Source organism: Strongylocentrotus purpuratus, unplaced genomic scaffold (genome assembly GCF_000002235.5).
Source record: "Strongylocentrotus purpuratus isolate Spur 01 unplaced genomic scaffold, Spur_5.0 spur5_contig_871, whole genome shotgun sequence".
NCBI classification, from domain to species: domain Eukaryota; kingdom Metazoa; phylum Echinodermata; class Echinoidea; order Camarodonta; family Strongylocentrotidae; genus Strongylocentrotus; species Strongylocentrotus purpuratus.
Genome location: NW_022145581.1, coordinates 199,005 through 216,457, shown reverse-complemented (window position 1 = coordinate 216,457; position 17,453 = coordinate 199,005). Strand labels below are relative to the sequence as shown.

Genomic DNA, 17,453 nt, shown 5'->3' with positions numbered 1-17,453 from the left:
AACAACAAGCATAGTTCAGTTCCCCTGTTAATTGAATTTCTGGTGGAAGAGCAGGGAATTAGGATTGTAAGCTTGTTAACAAAAATCATCGGGGAGAGTGCAAATAATGATATCTACGGTAACGTTTTATCCAATGTTATCCTAAACTTCCCATTTCATGGCACCATTATTCATACATCACTGTTCATACATCATTTGCCATACATCATTTTTCTCTCTTGCTTGTAAAAAAAAAGTGCAAAGATCTTCGAAAAACCAACGCCAATATCAGTACCTTTGTCCACTATCTATTCTTATGTGTAAACATTCCAATAACATATTCAGTCAAATCTGAACGTGGTTTCTATGGGATGTACAATACACCTGTAGGGTATTGAAATGACCCTTGACCCTTGAGTTGATTTTTCGAAAGTCTCTGCGATATTTTCCTTTATTTTGGGGGTAAACTTTGCATCAACCATTACTCTTAATCCTATTTCTTGCATATTTTAGTTTATACACTGTGAAAAGGTTGGGCCATATTTTCCAACACTTTGCCAATATTCAACCCAATTCCATCTATTGGGCAATATTTTCGTATTTTGCCCCACAGTTGGTCAAGGTTTTCCCAACAAGTGGGCTACCGTAGTCGGGCAGTTGAAGGGTCATATCTTTGCCCAAATTTTGGTCAAAATACGAAACAAATATGCATGTGTGAAGTAGGGTACTTACGTTTACTAATACCACTGGGCCTAATAGATGGTTGGGTTGACTATTGGCACAACGTTGGGCAAAATGCTCAAAAAATATTGCCCAACCTTTTCACAGGGTAGAAACCCAATAAAATCATCACTAACTTATATCATTAAATACAAACTTATCTTTTCCTTCTCCGTCAGTCCTTCAGCTGTAACCCATTCATCGCTTTCATCATAGCCGTCGTCATCGTCAGTTTCATTGTCGCCTTTACCGGGTTGATCATCCTCTCATGATCCCCCTTCCCTTCATCTACAATCCCCCCATCCTCATCATCATCTACATCATCTTCGTCTTCATTCCATGGCCATTTATCTTAGATATCATTGACGTTCTCATCTCCACCTTCGTCATCATTGTTACCATCATCAATATCATGTCAGGTACATCAATATATGTGGGCCATGCTCTATACTCTTGCAATACGATATTATACAAATAATGCATGCTTCGACGTTCAATATAACAAAATATAATGTTATAATATATTTATAATGTTTTAATGTTTTATAATGTTTGAGGAATTGTAATATTTATGACAGTTTATCATTTCTTTTTTGAAAATAACAATTTATATATATACGTATTTGCTTATTTATGATTCCTTGTCAGAAAACAATTATTGTACTTTATATTATTATTGTTATCGAAAAAGTGTATACTTACATGAATGCAGAAGAAAATCAAATCAAATATATTATTAGCCAGCACATTGAGAATTTACCGAGTGAGGTTATATTCAACGAGGCCCCAGGCCGAGTTTAGAATACATTGGCACGTTGGAAATTTCTGAGTTTGTAGGTGAATATAATTGAACAACGATGATCAAAGGTAATTTAATATGAAGATTGTTTAGTATTTGTGGGCATTTCTGCTAATGATGTATTAATGGGATGGGGCATTCGTGAATGACCGACAATACCTTTCAGAACATGTTTGGTTGCATGATTAGATTTTGTAGGTCTTGACCATCAAATCGACAATAACAGATTAGTTCTGAACATTGCTTGGTCCCAAGTATCTTAAATTTAATTCAAAGCAATTCGATTCCCTTTTAGGTTTGAGGACGTCATCCGAAAATCCGCTGCCTTTGGCGGAGATGGGCAGCGCCACCAACGGTCCGAGCCCAGAGGCAATTCAGCAGCTTTTCGATGCTTGCGACCTGGATGGTAATGGATACATTGAATGGGAAGAGTTGGAGGTGGTCTGCGAAAATTTGGACAGGGATGAACTCGAACACATATTTGAGGTTAGAATTTTGTTTAAAACGGGATTTGCCTGACAAACACATTTGTGTCCCTAAAGTCCCTTTTCTTTTCTTATATTTTATAATTCAAGGCCCCGTCTTACAAAGAGTTGATATCAATCGCAACTTATTTGCAATTGATAGCAATCGCAACTATGTTCATAAGAGATAGGAGATTGCTAACTTGCGATTGATTGGAGGATTTTCGATTGATTTGTAAGACGGTGCCCAGATTTACTCTGCCGCCCATAAATTTGGAAGACTTTTCTTTAACCTCTTTTCATGAAATTATTGTTACAAGTATGACTTCTTCTTGATAGAAACAGCTTATAACTATCTTATCAGAACTTGATAAATCAATCTCTGTGAATCTTTGAATAGATCAATACAATTCTGAGAAGATTCTAAGCTTCATCTATCAAGAATTTATCATATCGTCACAATCAGCTTATGAAATGAGGTAAGAATACAATTACTATTCCAACTTTATGGATAACAGTTTACCCGACTGACAGAATTTATTTCATGATCTCGTTATTCTTAAACCTGGAGTGTAAAATCCTCACTCTTCTTCTATTTCAATCTTTATCTCGTATGTCCTTTCCCTTTTCCTGCCTCTTCTCATTTCATTGTAGATTTTTATTGCAATAAATAAAGAACTGTGCGTATTACTGTGTTTTATCGAACAAATGTTCAATGTATTGTATTTTAATGTAATTTTTCTATCCTTTATAAAATCAATTAGTTTTAGCCTTTGGCTTCTATTTGAAATATTATGTTCTTTTTAAGATAAATTAACCAGTTCCTATCAAATCGAATTCAAATTCAAACATACAAGCGTATTTTTAAGAATTCGATAAATTCAGGAAAACACAATGCACAGGTGAAATTACGCGGTTATAATTGATAATTAATTATCCTTTTGTTTCATTTAGGCATTAGATGGAGATGGCGACGGACGGATCAGTATAACAGATTTCACTGAAGGCTTTCACAGCGTCAGCGAGGCACTCCTTTCAGTCAGCCGTCGTAGGAGGCGTCAGCAGTATTTGGAGGATTGTGACAGTGAAGAGTTCGAGGTGTTTTTGCAGCAATTGGGACCTGACCTTGACCTTGTATCGTGGTGAGTCAGACTTGTTCTATTTAAAGCCCCTCTGCACTACGTATAGCTACTTGCGCCCTCTATATAGCGAACAATACCTAATTGGTGACCATTGGTCCCCCATGGTCCCCGTTTTCTTATGTTAATTGAGAGCTGTTTTGATGAGATAACCACCTGTCAGTGACCATGCAGGGAGGTCTAATCCCTCCTGGCTGAAGTAGTGCAGAGGGGCTTTGAACATTTACAGGGCTTTTTGTGGACGATAGAATTTTATATGGAAAGCGTAAATATATTCATTTGAATGTGAACAACGGGTTCTTCAATAAATCTTAACATATGATAAAAACTATCCAAAAACAAAAGCAACAAACAGTTAAAAGATATGTATATATACACATAAGAATAGACAGAAGAGAGGAAACGATATCTAAAAGGAAAAAAATAGATAGAGATAGCGGAGAAAGAGAGAGAGGGGGGTGGTGTGGGGTAAGATATCTTGTGGAAAGTGGAGAGGGGCATTCATTTCCATAGAATTTATATGTTGTTTGATATGTGGGAGATGGGTGCAAAAGAATGCAAAAGTGGATGAGAGAAAGAGTAATGGGAGAGACAGAGAGAGAGAGAGACAGAGAGAGAGAGAAACAGAGAGAGAGAGAGAGAGAGAGAGTGGGGAGAGAGAAGGAGGGAATTGAGGAGAAATGTCGACTGCATAAAGTGATGGGACTAGTTCGATTTGATAAAATCTAGACAAATTGGCCTCAATAATAAATAAAGTTTTTACAGTGATTTGCTTTAATAGGTTTTTACCAGCATTATTCTAACAATGTGGGTTATTAATGCAATACATTAATATTGAATTTAAAGCCAAAGCAAAAGAGAGTTAAAATCCAGAGAAAATATCGAAGGCATAGAGCAATGGTACTAGTTCGATTATATACAAACTATAAAAATTGGCTGATTATAATATCATGAAATATCCAAAGTCTGGATAATATAGATGTCAGTGATATTTCAATCTGTTGTGCTATAACGGGCTTTACCAGCATTATTCTAACAATGAAGCTTATGAATATGGATGACTTTAATATTCAATCTAAAGCCAATCGAGTGTGAGCCAGAGAAGGTCGTGATAAACAGCTCTACACTTATTATGCATTACAAAATGCTTTAAAATATTGGTTAAAATCGTATATTGGCAGATTCAAGCTAAATTGTCCCTTATGTTACCACACGCAATATGGGTAATTCCATAAATAAGGGACCCACTTTGTTACATTTTCGATGTTCTTCTTACATAAGGATCCCACACGTATTTATGGCTCTGAGTAAAGACTAAAATAGTGGAGTGAGATTGTAAAGTGTTTTCTGAGCATAACATCATACCTAGAATCACTTAACAATCATACTCCACTATTTAAATCCTTACTCAGAGCCACAGGGACACCAAAAATGTCACAAAGTGGGTCAATAATAATGGAATTACCCGTATCCAATCAGTAGATGAGGTTCATCAGAGTACTACAGCTCGAATTAGACCAAACCTATCCACCTTTATATCCACCAGATATGCCATAGCTTGGAGGCCTTTAGGGCGATATTATAATAGACCTTAAGACACAGGTTCTCCATAACTTCCTGTCTTCAGCTGTTCTTTATAGCTGCTCAAATTACATTCCCGTCCACTGCTTCTTGTTATCAATCCATGTCCTAATTGGTCTGCCCTCATTTCTTCTGCCATCATCAGTTCCTGCTTGCAAGATGGTGTTTTCCAAGCTATTCTTCCATCTAGTTACATGCCAAAACCGCTGTACACGTAGCTGTCTTCTTTTCACAATTGTGATATTGTGGTCAAACACCAAAAACAAAGACCAAATACATTGTATTAAATTACATTTAATGTCAATATCTGCTTTGAGCTCCGCATATGACGTTTTACTTTGAACTGACCATTTCGTATTATTACAAGAAAAACAAAAACAATAAAATTACATACAGACACCATATTTTATTTCAGATGTAATACAGCAAGATTCAATTGGAATACTCGTATTCAGATTCAGATTTTATTGTCCACGTTAAAAAAACACAGAAATTTGGTCTCCACTGGCAGGAAATAACAATGAATAACATAAGAATACATAAATGTGCACAAGGCAAGTACATCAATTATTTTTTACAAACAGTTGAATACATTCTGACAAAAGTAAGAGGAGATATCAGAGTAAGATGAGAAAAGGAATGAAGCAGACATAACAACTCTTACTTCTTTTTTTCAAATAGAAGAAACATTTTTCAATCATTCATACAATGATACAATTATTTCATTTTGAGGGCTATTACTCGACCACAGCGCTATTTATCAACAGTATATTACATAGTAACATAATAATATCAGAAGGTAATTGGCTTTCGCACATCATCCCAACTTGTTTAATATAACGTTATTCGAATAAAATGTACTGAATTACTTCAATATAATTCAAACACTACGACAGATGTGCAGATTTTAGACATTTTAGACAAGAATAATCGGAACAAATATATTTTTCACATACTTATAAAATTGCACGAACTTCTCATTACCAGGTAGAATCATCTCAGAGAGTTTATGATTAGAGTAATTCATAACTGACATATAAATATGCGATTCCATGACACCCACTTTATCCATCTATATCAGTACTGCGCAGCTGACGTGTTGACGTGTTGACGTATTTTTTCTGAGACACCTTATACATATGAAGAGTTTAATTCCAAAAGGAGCTAAATCCATTTTGTAACTTAAGAAAACGAAGAAAAAAATGTTTACCAGATTGTACAGGCATCTATGGAAAGTGATATTAGAAAGTCCATTTGTTCATAATTACTCTCAAAATGTAGGTAAAGAATTTTGTTGAAAGACAGGTATTTAAGTGAACAATGTTCTGATATCAATAACTCAATTTTCACCAGGAGTGGATTTAGCTCCTTTTGGAATTAAGCTCTTCATATATGCGAACACCTGTTGCTTCTTCTAGCGTTTGTATATATTTTGTGCTCTGTTTACCTTCCTATAGGTTTACACGTAGAGATGTACTTACTACGCATAGTGTGGTTTGTGTGTGGTTTGAGTAATACAGCAAATATCACATGATCACGCCAGGCCTTCAAGATTTTTAGCATCTGATACGAATAATAATATCGGCTTATCCCTCCTGATATGTTTTCGCCCAAAGTAGCATCAAACTATCTTTTTTCATGAAGTCCGTCTTTTGTTTTGTTAATATCTAAACCCATTCTATTTTTTCTCGTAAATTCTCGAAGTGGGTTAGTCTGATTTACTTTTCTCTCCTTTCTTGTGAATAGAAATAAAAGATATAATTTTATATTCTTTGTCAAATTGATGAATGATCAAATTGTTAACAAAACCATTTACTGCTCTATTATCTAAAAGCTAAGGACTGGATAAAAGCTATACCATATTTTTCTGAGGTCCAAATAGTTTGTGTTGTTTCGTTCCTTTTCATCTATATCCATTGATATCAGTGATATACTCATTGTTATGGTAGAGATGAATCTTCAAGTTTCAAAATGGGATCTTCTTCGTGTTTTTATTTTTTTACAAAGAGGAAAATGGAATCATCCAATGAGGATTTTGGTTTCCATGGTATTTGACATTAATGTCTCCTATGTCCAGACAACTAGATGCTATATTATTATATTTCATATAGCTTCGCATAACTATAATATCATAACATTATACAGATAAATGTATAATATCTATCATGACATGGCTTGCGTGTATGCGCACGAGGCATGCGCGCCAAATCTGCGTCAGTTGCTTGAAAGCCCGGCTGTTCAAAGAAAAACCAATACCCCAAGGTATAATATTTATAACACACGTCATATATTTACGTCGATATAGGTTGAAGTTTGGTTTAGGGTTCAACCCGGCTAGAACAAACTCGCCTTGCCTGGTATATACACGACCGCCAATCATCAAATAGATCGGAAAGGCATATATCGACGTCAAAGAACTCTAGCTAGCCAATTTAACAAGAATATCTACAGATCATCAATTGAAGAACGGCCACATTTTAGCATTTTTAAGTTGACAACACGGATTACGTTTCATGCCGCAACAGGTCTTTTAATTAACAACGGATTTTAGTCCACGCGTTATAAATCCTAACCGACCTCAATTGCGACATCTCGCAACAGATGTGGCATATTTACCACCACTAGGTCGAAAGATAAAGGCGACATTTGCCACTTTGCGTTGGAATAAGCATGGGCGTCTTAGATGGGAGCGAAAACGGTAGTCGATCGTCTTGTTTATGATTTCGTTTGGAAGAAAGGAAACCTTCGAAACTCTTCTGAGTTTGGATTTTAATTTGGAAATACATTGAGGGATGTTTGCTGGCAAGAAAGGATCTCTTCAGTGATTTTCTTGCTTTGAAGCTGCGTCTATTTTCATTGTGATATGATTATGTCGAATCCATTTCTCCAGGCGACAAGTTTGTGCCAAGCAATTATTGTTCAAGGTATTGTATGCGTGGATAACCCGTGAAGTTCTCAAACATCACACAGCCTTTAAACGATTCCCGTCATCGTTTTTTTTTTAACTTCACATGAACAGAAAAGTTTTAAACTAAAGTGAGAGAGAGGGAAATATCTACACGACTATTTTAAGATCCTGAGACATTTGAAATTATCTCCTGTTTTATCATAATTTGTTTCCGAATTCTGATAACTGGACATTTACCAAGATGGGCTCGTACGGATAAATTAACGACATTCTGCATTTAAGTAAATAATTGAATGGATTGTTTTAGTACGTAACCCTGTACGAAACCATGGACGATTCACGAATCCGCCACCTCTTCGAAGTCTGCGACCTCAACGGTAGCGGATACATCGAGTACGACGATCTCCGTGATATATGTTTAGGGAGCGATCTCGAGATCACGGACGCGGAGCTCGGCAGCGTCTTCGACGAACTCGACACCGACCGCGATGGGAAGATAAGCGCTGAGGAGTTCGAGCAGGGCTTCCAAGGGGTAGAGGAACTCCTCCGACGGAAAGTGAAGAGCAGTGGCGGTAGTGGTGGTGGTGGAGGGGTGTCGAGAGGGGGGCAAGACGGAGTGGATGGGGGTAAAGATGGACCGAGGAGGGGGCAGAAAAGGGGTGAGAACAATAACGGTGTGACTGGTAAAGATGGAAAGGTTACCCCAGCCTACACGGCGTGGCAAGGTCTGGTTACCAGCCTCGGACCTGGTGTTACACTCTTGCCAAGGTGCGTACCTCAACAGGAGTCATCAAAATTTTATCTTTACCATTTCGAGACAATCATCATTTATTTCATTTTTTGGCACTTGGCTTATTAAGTTATAATTCAGAGACTTAAGATCATCTCAGATTCATGAACAAAATGAGTTTGTCCATTGTTGTTGCATGACCACATTGAGCTTGATTTCAGGAATTTGAAAAGGGAAAAATAAGCTTTAAAATTCTTAATTGGCAACACGTACGTTGAGGGTTCAGAATCGTCGACTTATAAATCAAAACGGCTATTTTATTCAACTTTTAACACGATAGCTAAACATGTATGTTTTTTTCAAAGACATTACATTTTATTAGAACTGTGAAGAAGTAAATGGTAACAAATATGACCTGCCAATTTCAAGAACAACGTAAGATGAATTAAGCCGTTTAAAAGCCCTGTCCTGACCATGAGGATCTAATAAATCTCTGATAACCTTTTTTTTTAATTTGAATTATACTTGCCGTACTTATACTGTTTATACCTCAAATCTTATTTTAAGATTTGCGTCCTCATTACCACTGACATTAAAGCTATTATGTTAGTGATCCTGAAACATCGAGGGTTTTCGCGATCTTAATTGGATCAAACAATAATATTGCTACTATGTCAAAGTTTATCACTTCATAACCCTCGTTATAATCTTATTCGTTCATCATTTTGTAAATTTTTTGCAATGAATGATTTTCTTCAATTATTGCTCAAATCTAAGTTCCATACCTGTTCAGTTTATTGCTTGTTCCGGGTTTAATTTTGCATGTACGGTTGACGAATCCTGGACAAAACAGATTGAGGGGGTGTGGGGTGTTATTATTACGGGACTAGTTGGTTTACCACACAATCATATATGCGTCTTACCACACAAATGTGGTCCCCGTTCCATTATGGACACGAATCACCCTTTTTAAAATGTTATATAGTACTTTTTTTATTCTCCTCCGAACAGGGAATGACAGGGTGACTCTGATCACTGTGATATTTTTCTCCCTTTTAAAAGAAAAAGATGGACCCCCCCCCCTCCTCCCTGTTCAGAATCACCGTTATGGCTTTGCATGGCCCTCGGCAATATTCCAAAAGTATCGGTGCTTAGTTTTCAAGTTCAATTGTACGAAGTTTTATGAATCCATGCATGATGATTTTGAAAAGGATAGCAAGTATTGTTAAGCAGTCGAGCAGTACTCGAAAGTGACATATGTTCTAACTAAACGACATTTGATATAATTGGATACACTTCTGTGTTTTGAACAATAATGTTAGTTCACATTCACACACGTTGTACATGCTTTAAAAATACTCCGATAACAACCATTAGTAAAGAGGGCATAACCCCAATGGAAAATACTGAAAATGTATTATTAACTGTGTAGTGTTATCATCCCAAACCGAAAGAGATTGCTCTTGGAGTGTCCCAATATTGCAATTTATGACAAGAAGTAACTCATCACTTTGGGTTGAGAGAGACTGTGAGAGAGGGAAAGAGAGAGAGAGAGAGAGAGAGAGGGGGGTCTTGATAAATAGCACCGAAATCAACCAGTCTGTGGTAATTACATTGCTGTAAAACTCCAGATGATATTTGAAAATGAGAATGAGAAATAAAGTGAACTGGTGGAGGTGCAAAAAAAATGGAAGAAATTAGGCAAGATATGAATTAAAGAATTTGCGATTAATCAAACGTGAACGAGCAACTCTGCAATGTACTTTATTAAGCAGCTAGACTTTTTGTTGTGAAATATGATTAGTTTCTAGAAGTTAAATAATATATGCTGTGCAAGGGGGTCATCACAAGCCTGTTAGTCGAATACCATTCGTGCAGCGGTGTGTATAGTGTTTATAGGGCAGTGGTATTTATGAAATCATGAAGAAGAAAAAAAGAAAAAATATCAAATCGCAGAGAAATCCCCTTCCTCCTAAAAAAAATGTCTTATTTTATTAAACTCTGTCCTCCATAAGACTTTTCTAAACTCCCGACCTAATTGTTTTGTCCGCTTTTTAATCAAATCTATGTTATTACCAACACTCGTACCTACATCATGAAAGGATGGTCATTCCTTTAAAGAATCAACCTGAAATAAAAACAAAATCTACTCCAGTATGATGTTAAAGAGAAGGTTGGGTTCTGGGAGGAGGTGACAAATAACATGTGAGCGTTATCATTGTTATTTTGCAAGTGTGGAAGAACATCATAACAAATGTTCCCTGAAAAGTATGGCTCTTCAAATGCCTCAATATTCTAAATATGGCATTTAACAGCATAAAAATCGGGACGGTTTTTTAAGCAACATGTTTGTGTAGTCCCATATAGATGATTCCAGAACTTCGCAGTACACACCAATACTGATATGCTACATGATCAACCTTTTTTGATCAATTCCACACCGTCTTTTTCACAATAGAATCTCATGACAAGAACTCAATTTAATCTTTAAGTGCGTTCACTTTCTTAAATTATTTCTTGTTAAGAAGATAAAAAAGAAATATCAGAAATTCATTGAAATCCGCAAAGGAGCAAGCTGAAATTCATGTTTAGAATTTACTGATTGTAATGGAAAGAAAGCTAGAGGTTCTTATAAATTGAGAACCTGTCAGTTATGAAATGAAACACAACTTCAAATATAAGCCTGCATACATGGTATTCAATGCGGTTTACACCAAACTACCAGTTGCGCGTGTTACCGTGAACTATGGCATATTCGTGTGGCGCCATATGGAACGTTCTCATGCATAATGTATAGGCTAAACGTGAGGTTGGAGGTGTTTGTTTAATAGCACCAACGTAATGAGATATTGTGAGATTGTTTTATAATCCCACCAAGTGTGTGGGTGTATGAGATACCCAGTTTACAGTACAACACATGCAGTAGAGTTTTGTTATGATAAAATATGATGATATCAAAATGCCGGGCTAATTATGATTACAGGGCCCCAAGGAGAACGGTATTAATTAATGCTGATGAGGCTACCCTCGGTAAACGAGACTTATAACTATTGTTATTATTATTGTTGTTGTTGTTATTATTATTTCATTCAATATGATATGAGTTATGCGTTATAACACCCGGATAAATAAGTATCGTTGTGAAAGTAATACCAAGTTTTTATATGGCACACACCTCTGACAGTTAACGTGGAAATGCCATTAGAAATATTATAAGTTATTTTCAATTTTACCCGAGTGAGTCCGAATATTGTAGCACTTTACACTTGTGTTGGAGGTGACATCTGACACGAAATTTAATTAGCGATATATATATATATATATATATATATATATATATATTTCTATGAAAAGAACGCGATCCTACTAAAGCAATTATTAAAGTATTTATCCCCTGCTAGAAGCGTTAATTTTACTGCCTTATCTATATAATGAGGGGGAAAAATGTAAATTATAAAAATGTACAGGAGACCCATGAAAATGATAACTAATTGAAATATTCATCGTCATTCAGTAGTATTTGATAAGACTTTAACATTCTTACATAAAAACTGCATTTTAAATTTCAGAAGATTACAAAGAAATATATTTGTCTATGGAGAAATGGACATGTTGCACAAATGATGCAGGAATGTTAGGTTAGATGATATTAGAATGAAGTATACAAATTAATGTAGAAGACACATAAGATAAGAGCAGCTGTTGTAAGCCCAAAACGGACTAGACTTTGGACATAATCAGCATGGTTTTAAAACATGATTCCCTAGCTTGTTGCAAAGTTCAAATTGGCGGTCACTTACATAATTTCTTCCAACTGAAATAGTATAGACTGTTACAGACCATGGCTGTTATACGGCTACTTAAAAAAATGTAATTGTTGAAAACATGCTACATTTACTTTATAGACACTGATATCCTTTCCCCCATCTGTAATAATACAGATTGTTGCAGAACAAGGACGTTAAATAAGTTAGAACGCGGCTATTTGTAGACAATTTGATAGTGGAAAGCATGCTATATTTTCGTTAAAAACATAGATTTAATTATTTTCATCTGAATAGTAAATCTCTGTTTTTCAGTGAATTTCATTGACTGAAATGAAGTTGAATCGCAATATATCATAACAAGTATTTGGGTACATGACATCAGCCCAATATTGATGGTTGAACCATGTTATTTGGTACATCTTACATACATTTTCTTTTTCAAACAAAATGGCTTCAATACTGAGGCAAAACACAATCTTTCAACTATCCAATGAGTTTCATTGCCATTTTTTTAAATTCACAAGTTCGATCATTGAATGTGTAAATTCTCCCCCATTATTTTGTTGCTTAACATCAGCTTTCAGATGAATAAGAAATATATTTGTTATGTAGACCTACCAGTAAATTTTTGTCCAACTCCTCAATAGATATTTAAATATAAATCTGCTTGGAGCTAGCACTTATCCGTGCAAAACCAAATTATGTCGAGTAAAGAAAGACATATTATAGGAAGATGCAACAACATACTTTATATTAGTTAAAAATATATATATATTAGGTTGGAGTGAATCGCCCCTTAAATCACATACACGTAGCAGCTTTTCTATGAAACGCCCGTGAAGGTATTTATTATGCACGTGTAGGAAATATTCAATCGATAACCTCCTTGATAATGAAATTGTTTAATTGTTTTTGAATGAATGATAATACGCAGGCCCATTGTCAGTTCATTTTGGATTCCCAGTATGAGCATTATGTCATTGGAATGCGAATCAGGCCTTCGTATTTCAATGCAATTCAACTGAAAATGTCAGGTGGAGACAGCAAGGCCTGTCAAACTATTTATTGTATTATTTTATTTGTCTAGCATGAGCTGTGCCGTGCCTTATGAAAACGTCAGACGGACAACATATTTACAAGTACAGTATTTGACATTTAACATAAGTCCTTAAAGACCAATCTAGAAAGCAAATAGTGCATATCCCCCGGGATAAGGGGAAGGACTGGGTAAAAGATTCCACTTTTCTGGTCACCGTCCGGCATGCAAATCATTTCCTTTGTCTAGTTGGATGTTGCTATAGTTCCTTACAATCGAAACAAAAATACTTACTCATTATGCAAATACTCAAAAAATCCATACGAAATGTTATTAAAGAGAAATTATTCCAAATCATTCCAACGATACGCCCCATTAAAGACCGTTCACACTTAAAACTAACCCCAACAATACTTTTCGCCAAACTGCATTTCAAGTCCTAAGGTATTTCGTAATTCTAAGTTTCTCGTCAATAACTGCAACAATGAGAAGTCAACATTATTTCACTGTGAATTTAAGGTTCCATTTACATATCCCCATGAAAAATTCAACACAGTTGCCCTGTATTAAAGTTGATTATAACAAATAAAAGAGTATTAAGCCCTATACATGTGCGGCAATGGATATTTATCATATAATATTGATATTTGAAATGTCATGAATATGTCATATGAAAATTGTATAAGCGAGATTTTAGCATGAATGCAGTCCTTCCCTCTCGACTCTAAATAGTTAAGACGAGAAACACCCCAGTGTGCAAATGTAGGAATACCATTCATTTGATGTCAACACTTTCCTTTACTGTCATTGACATTAGGGATATTATCAATATTTCATAAGCATATTTTATCAGAAAATATAAAGCTTATCACATTGCATTCCCCTATCCTTTAGAAGAAAAACGCACCCGTATGTGTGTTATGCATGTTTGTCTTTCATTGAATGTCAACACATTCCTTCATTGTTGTTGACATTAGAAATGTCATGAATACTTCAAATGGAGATTCTATAATGTTAAATACAAACATCATCATACTGTATTCCTCTACCCTTTAAAGGTAATACAAAGTTTTGGTATGGGGTCATGAAGTTGGTTCAAATGAACTTATTGGAAGCACATGCGATCCTACAATATTCAGTGATCGTTGTCGCGGTTGAAATCGAGTCTAAAGTTATGAAATTTTGAATAATAAACTCTTTATGTTGTATAGCTCCCTCTCAAGGTCTAGATATTAATTTAGCTATAAAACAATATTTCTCGACTAAAAGCGACTAATTAGCTCTTCCCGTTTTGAAATTATATATCAAGCCCCCCCCCTTTTTTTTTTAGGGAAGTTCTAAATAAGCATTATCTTTCAAATGCCTTTGGAATTTAATCTTTTCATATTTTGGGCTGCAAAATGGGACATAGTTAAGAAGAGAAACGCACCTGTATGTGTGTGGTTACCTTTCTTTCATTGTCATCACGCACCTTTACTGCCGTTTGCATGAGACATTTCAATAATATTTCAAATCAGTGAGCTAAGAAGAGAAAATCATCTGTATGTATTTAAACGTATGGTTATCTTAAATTGAATGTCAACCTACTGTCGTATTAGGGACTTTTAGATTCGCACGAAGACAATGGGGATTGCTACGATCGACGTCCTTTTAATGCACTGCCTTGAATGGACGTCACATGTTTCAGTCCACGCAAATCTAAAAGTCCCTATTATCATTGGCGAACAGATATGACCATAAATAGACTTTCCCCCCCTCGGCTTTAACGAGATAAGACGTGAAACGCACCTGTGGGTAAATGTATGGTTATCTTACCTCGAATGTCAACATACTCCAAAATTATTGTTTACATAAGAAAGGTCGAAGCGGTTGAAATACGACGATAATGAGATGTCTGCTTGTGGTACATTTGATTTAAAATAGAGGGAACATATGCAAGGGAATTCCATGAAAGCGGACTCGAAATTCAATACTGTGTATGTATGTGTGTGAGTGTGTGTGTGGGGGTGTGTGTGTTTGGGTGTGAGGTTGCTTGAGTGTACTTGTGCAAGTGTTTGATTTTAGGGTTTGTAAATACACTTTAACATACTAATATACATATGATTATATATTTCCACTGACAATATACCACACATAGATATCACATTATTACACACATTAGATGTATATATATTATTCGTATTTAAATTCATATCCTTATTTCATACTATCGTTTTTCCAATATCAAAACACTTGTTAGATTGGAAAGTATTCATGTGAGCTTCATTTGGAAGTGATTCATTTTCAAGGTGCTATTTGACCAAAACAAAATTAAAAGGGGACTAGCTGTACTATTACCTTTCATGTGTATACTTTGGAAGTATAATAATGTATCCGAGCTCGTTTACTAATAATATTCCGCTTTATATAGCACTCTAAGCGCTTTACATCTATACTATTACCCCTTTCATTCGATTCAGTGCCCCCCCCCACACACACACACACACACACACTGTGTGCACAATCTCCACTTTCTGGGGAGTATTCCAGCCAGGCGTTACTTGGCGTTTAGGCCTACATCCAAACAAATCACGCGGAGCCCGTTTTTAAATATTCGTTGAGTCGATTCGATTCGATTTCTCATGGCTTATTAGTTTTTTAAATCTTCGCAGTCAAATAAGCTGGTTATTTCTGTTTTAATTACATTTTTGGTACAGTAACTGAGATCGAAAACTATTCATTTATTTAGAACTTGTAAATTAAAATAAATACCTTTTGTTTTCTCTTTCCTTTTTAGCCAAGATCAAATTTGTGAATTATACCAGCAGCTCCATTCGTCAGAGGTGCCTCAAATCCTCCGCCAATATGAGGCCGTCATCTATGACGTCATAAAAGATCTCAGGCAGTACCAATCAGGGGTCGATAGGTTAGAGAAGTCATTGAAAAGGTAAACTTTCTTTTTGATTTAAATGTGCAAATACATTTATATAATTATTCATATCCCCTGTAAATTTGATATGTGTTGTGTTTTGTGTAACTCAAGCATGAAAGGTGGACTGGTTGAACTAAGGCGTTTGTTTACTACTTAAAGATACACGTTTTAATATGCCACATTCTTAAGAGACATGAATTGGGACAAAACAAATTGTCTAATATTTATTTTAAAAAATCACAAAACTTGGTAATAGTATGAATACTTGATTTGTTAACTGTATGTGTGCGTTTGCGGCCAGAAACGTGGACTCATTAGTTAAATAATTCATCGTGAAAAAGAAAAACTGAAAAGGAAGAAAAATAAACGATCTTATTTTTCAAGCTCTTTGATATTTAAAAATGGTAGTGAAAGAATTCTAAGTGTTTCCATTAATGTAAGGAATATATATAAACGTTTGTATAAATATATCCATGAATATATAAACGTTTTTTTTATTTTTTTTTATTAAGCAGTATTTTCGTGTGACGATCGACGTAACGCAAGAAGTTGCTTCATATAAGCAAAGAGCAAATAACAAATTGATTTGTATACCATTTCGTACAATCTTGCTTTAAAGAAAATTATTTTTTAAATGTTAAGACTGTATATCAAACTGATAGTACATTGTGATTGTCGCAATAATCGGTAACCATATATATATATATATATATATATATATATATATATATATATATTGAAGGTAACTCGGCCAGAACAAAAATACTTCCACAGTAATTTTTAGTGTAATCACATGTGTTGATTACTGTGCGTTCACCTACAAGTGGAAGATCTGTTTTGCCGCCTGTTAACAAGGAGTAATTACACAGAAATTTCATAAAATTAATAAGGATTTGATTGGTTTCCTTGGTAACAGGACAAATGAAACCAACACTGAACATCTCCAGCAGCTGGAGTATGAAATGGAGGTTCAGATGACGAGAACGGAGGAGAGGGTCAGAAAAGAGGTAGGAGAAATGTTATCTATATATGCAAATTATTATCTATTTTTATGCAGTATTTTCTCTGAAACCATTGCAAATCGAGCACCATAGTATCATGTGACTATTGGTGTATAGTTAACTTTAAAAAGGCATTTTGGTTTTGTTAAAAATCATTAAACACGCTCTTTCGATTATGGAACACTTCGTAAAAAATTACTGTATCAAAATGAAATAATGGTATTCAATAAATCATGTAATTTAATAAATAAATAAAAAAAAAAAGAGTAGTAAAGGTGGTTTTTGCTGAATGTCGCGAAAGGAATATGATGCTTTACTTTAGTTCTGTATTGTCCACATAGAGCGGAATAATTTATTTGCGTTACTGGGTCCTTGGCTTCGTTGCTTGAAACCTACCATTGAAGGTAACTTTGCTATC

General features: G+C 35.2%; 1 protein-coding gene across 1 annotated transcript in view; it reads left to right on the top strand.

The window, feature by feature from the left end:
* LOC580444 (ras and EF-hand domain-containing protein homolog) overlaps positions 1–17,453 on the top strand; it is a 37,463-nt gene that overhangs the window by 2,452 nt on the left and 17,558 nt on the right. The window contains exons 2-6 of the mRNA XM_011683403.2: positions 879–1,118; positions 1,794–1,984; positions 2,917–3,104; positions 15,900–16,049; positions 16,951–17,041. Coding sequence (XP_011681705.1) covers positions 968–1,118; positions 1,794–1,984; positions 2,917–3,104; positions 15,900–16,049; positions 16,951–17,041 — 771 coding nt within the window. The 5' untranslated portion in view covers positions 879–967. The remainder of the gene's footprint in view (positions 1–878; positions 1,119–1,793; positions 1,985–2,916; positions 3,105–15,899; positions 16,050–16,950; positions 17,042–17,453) is intronic.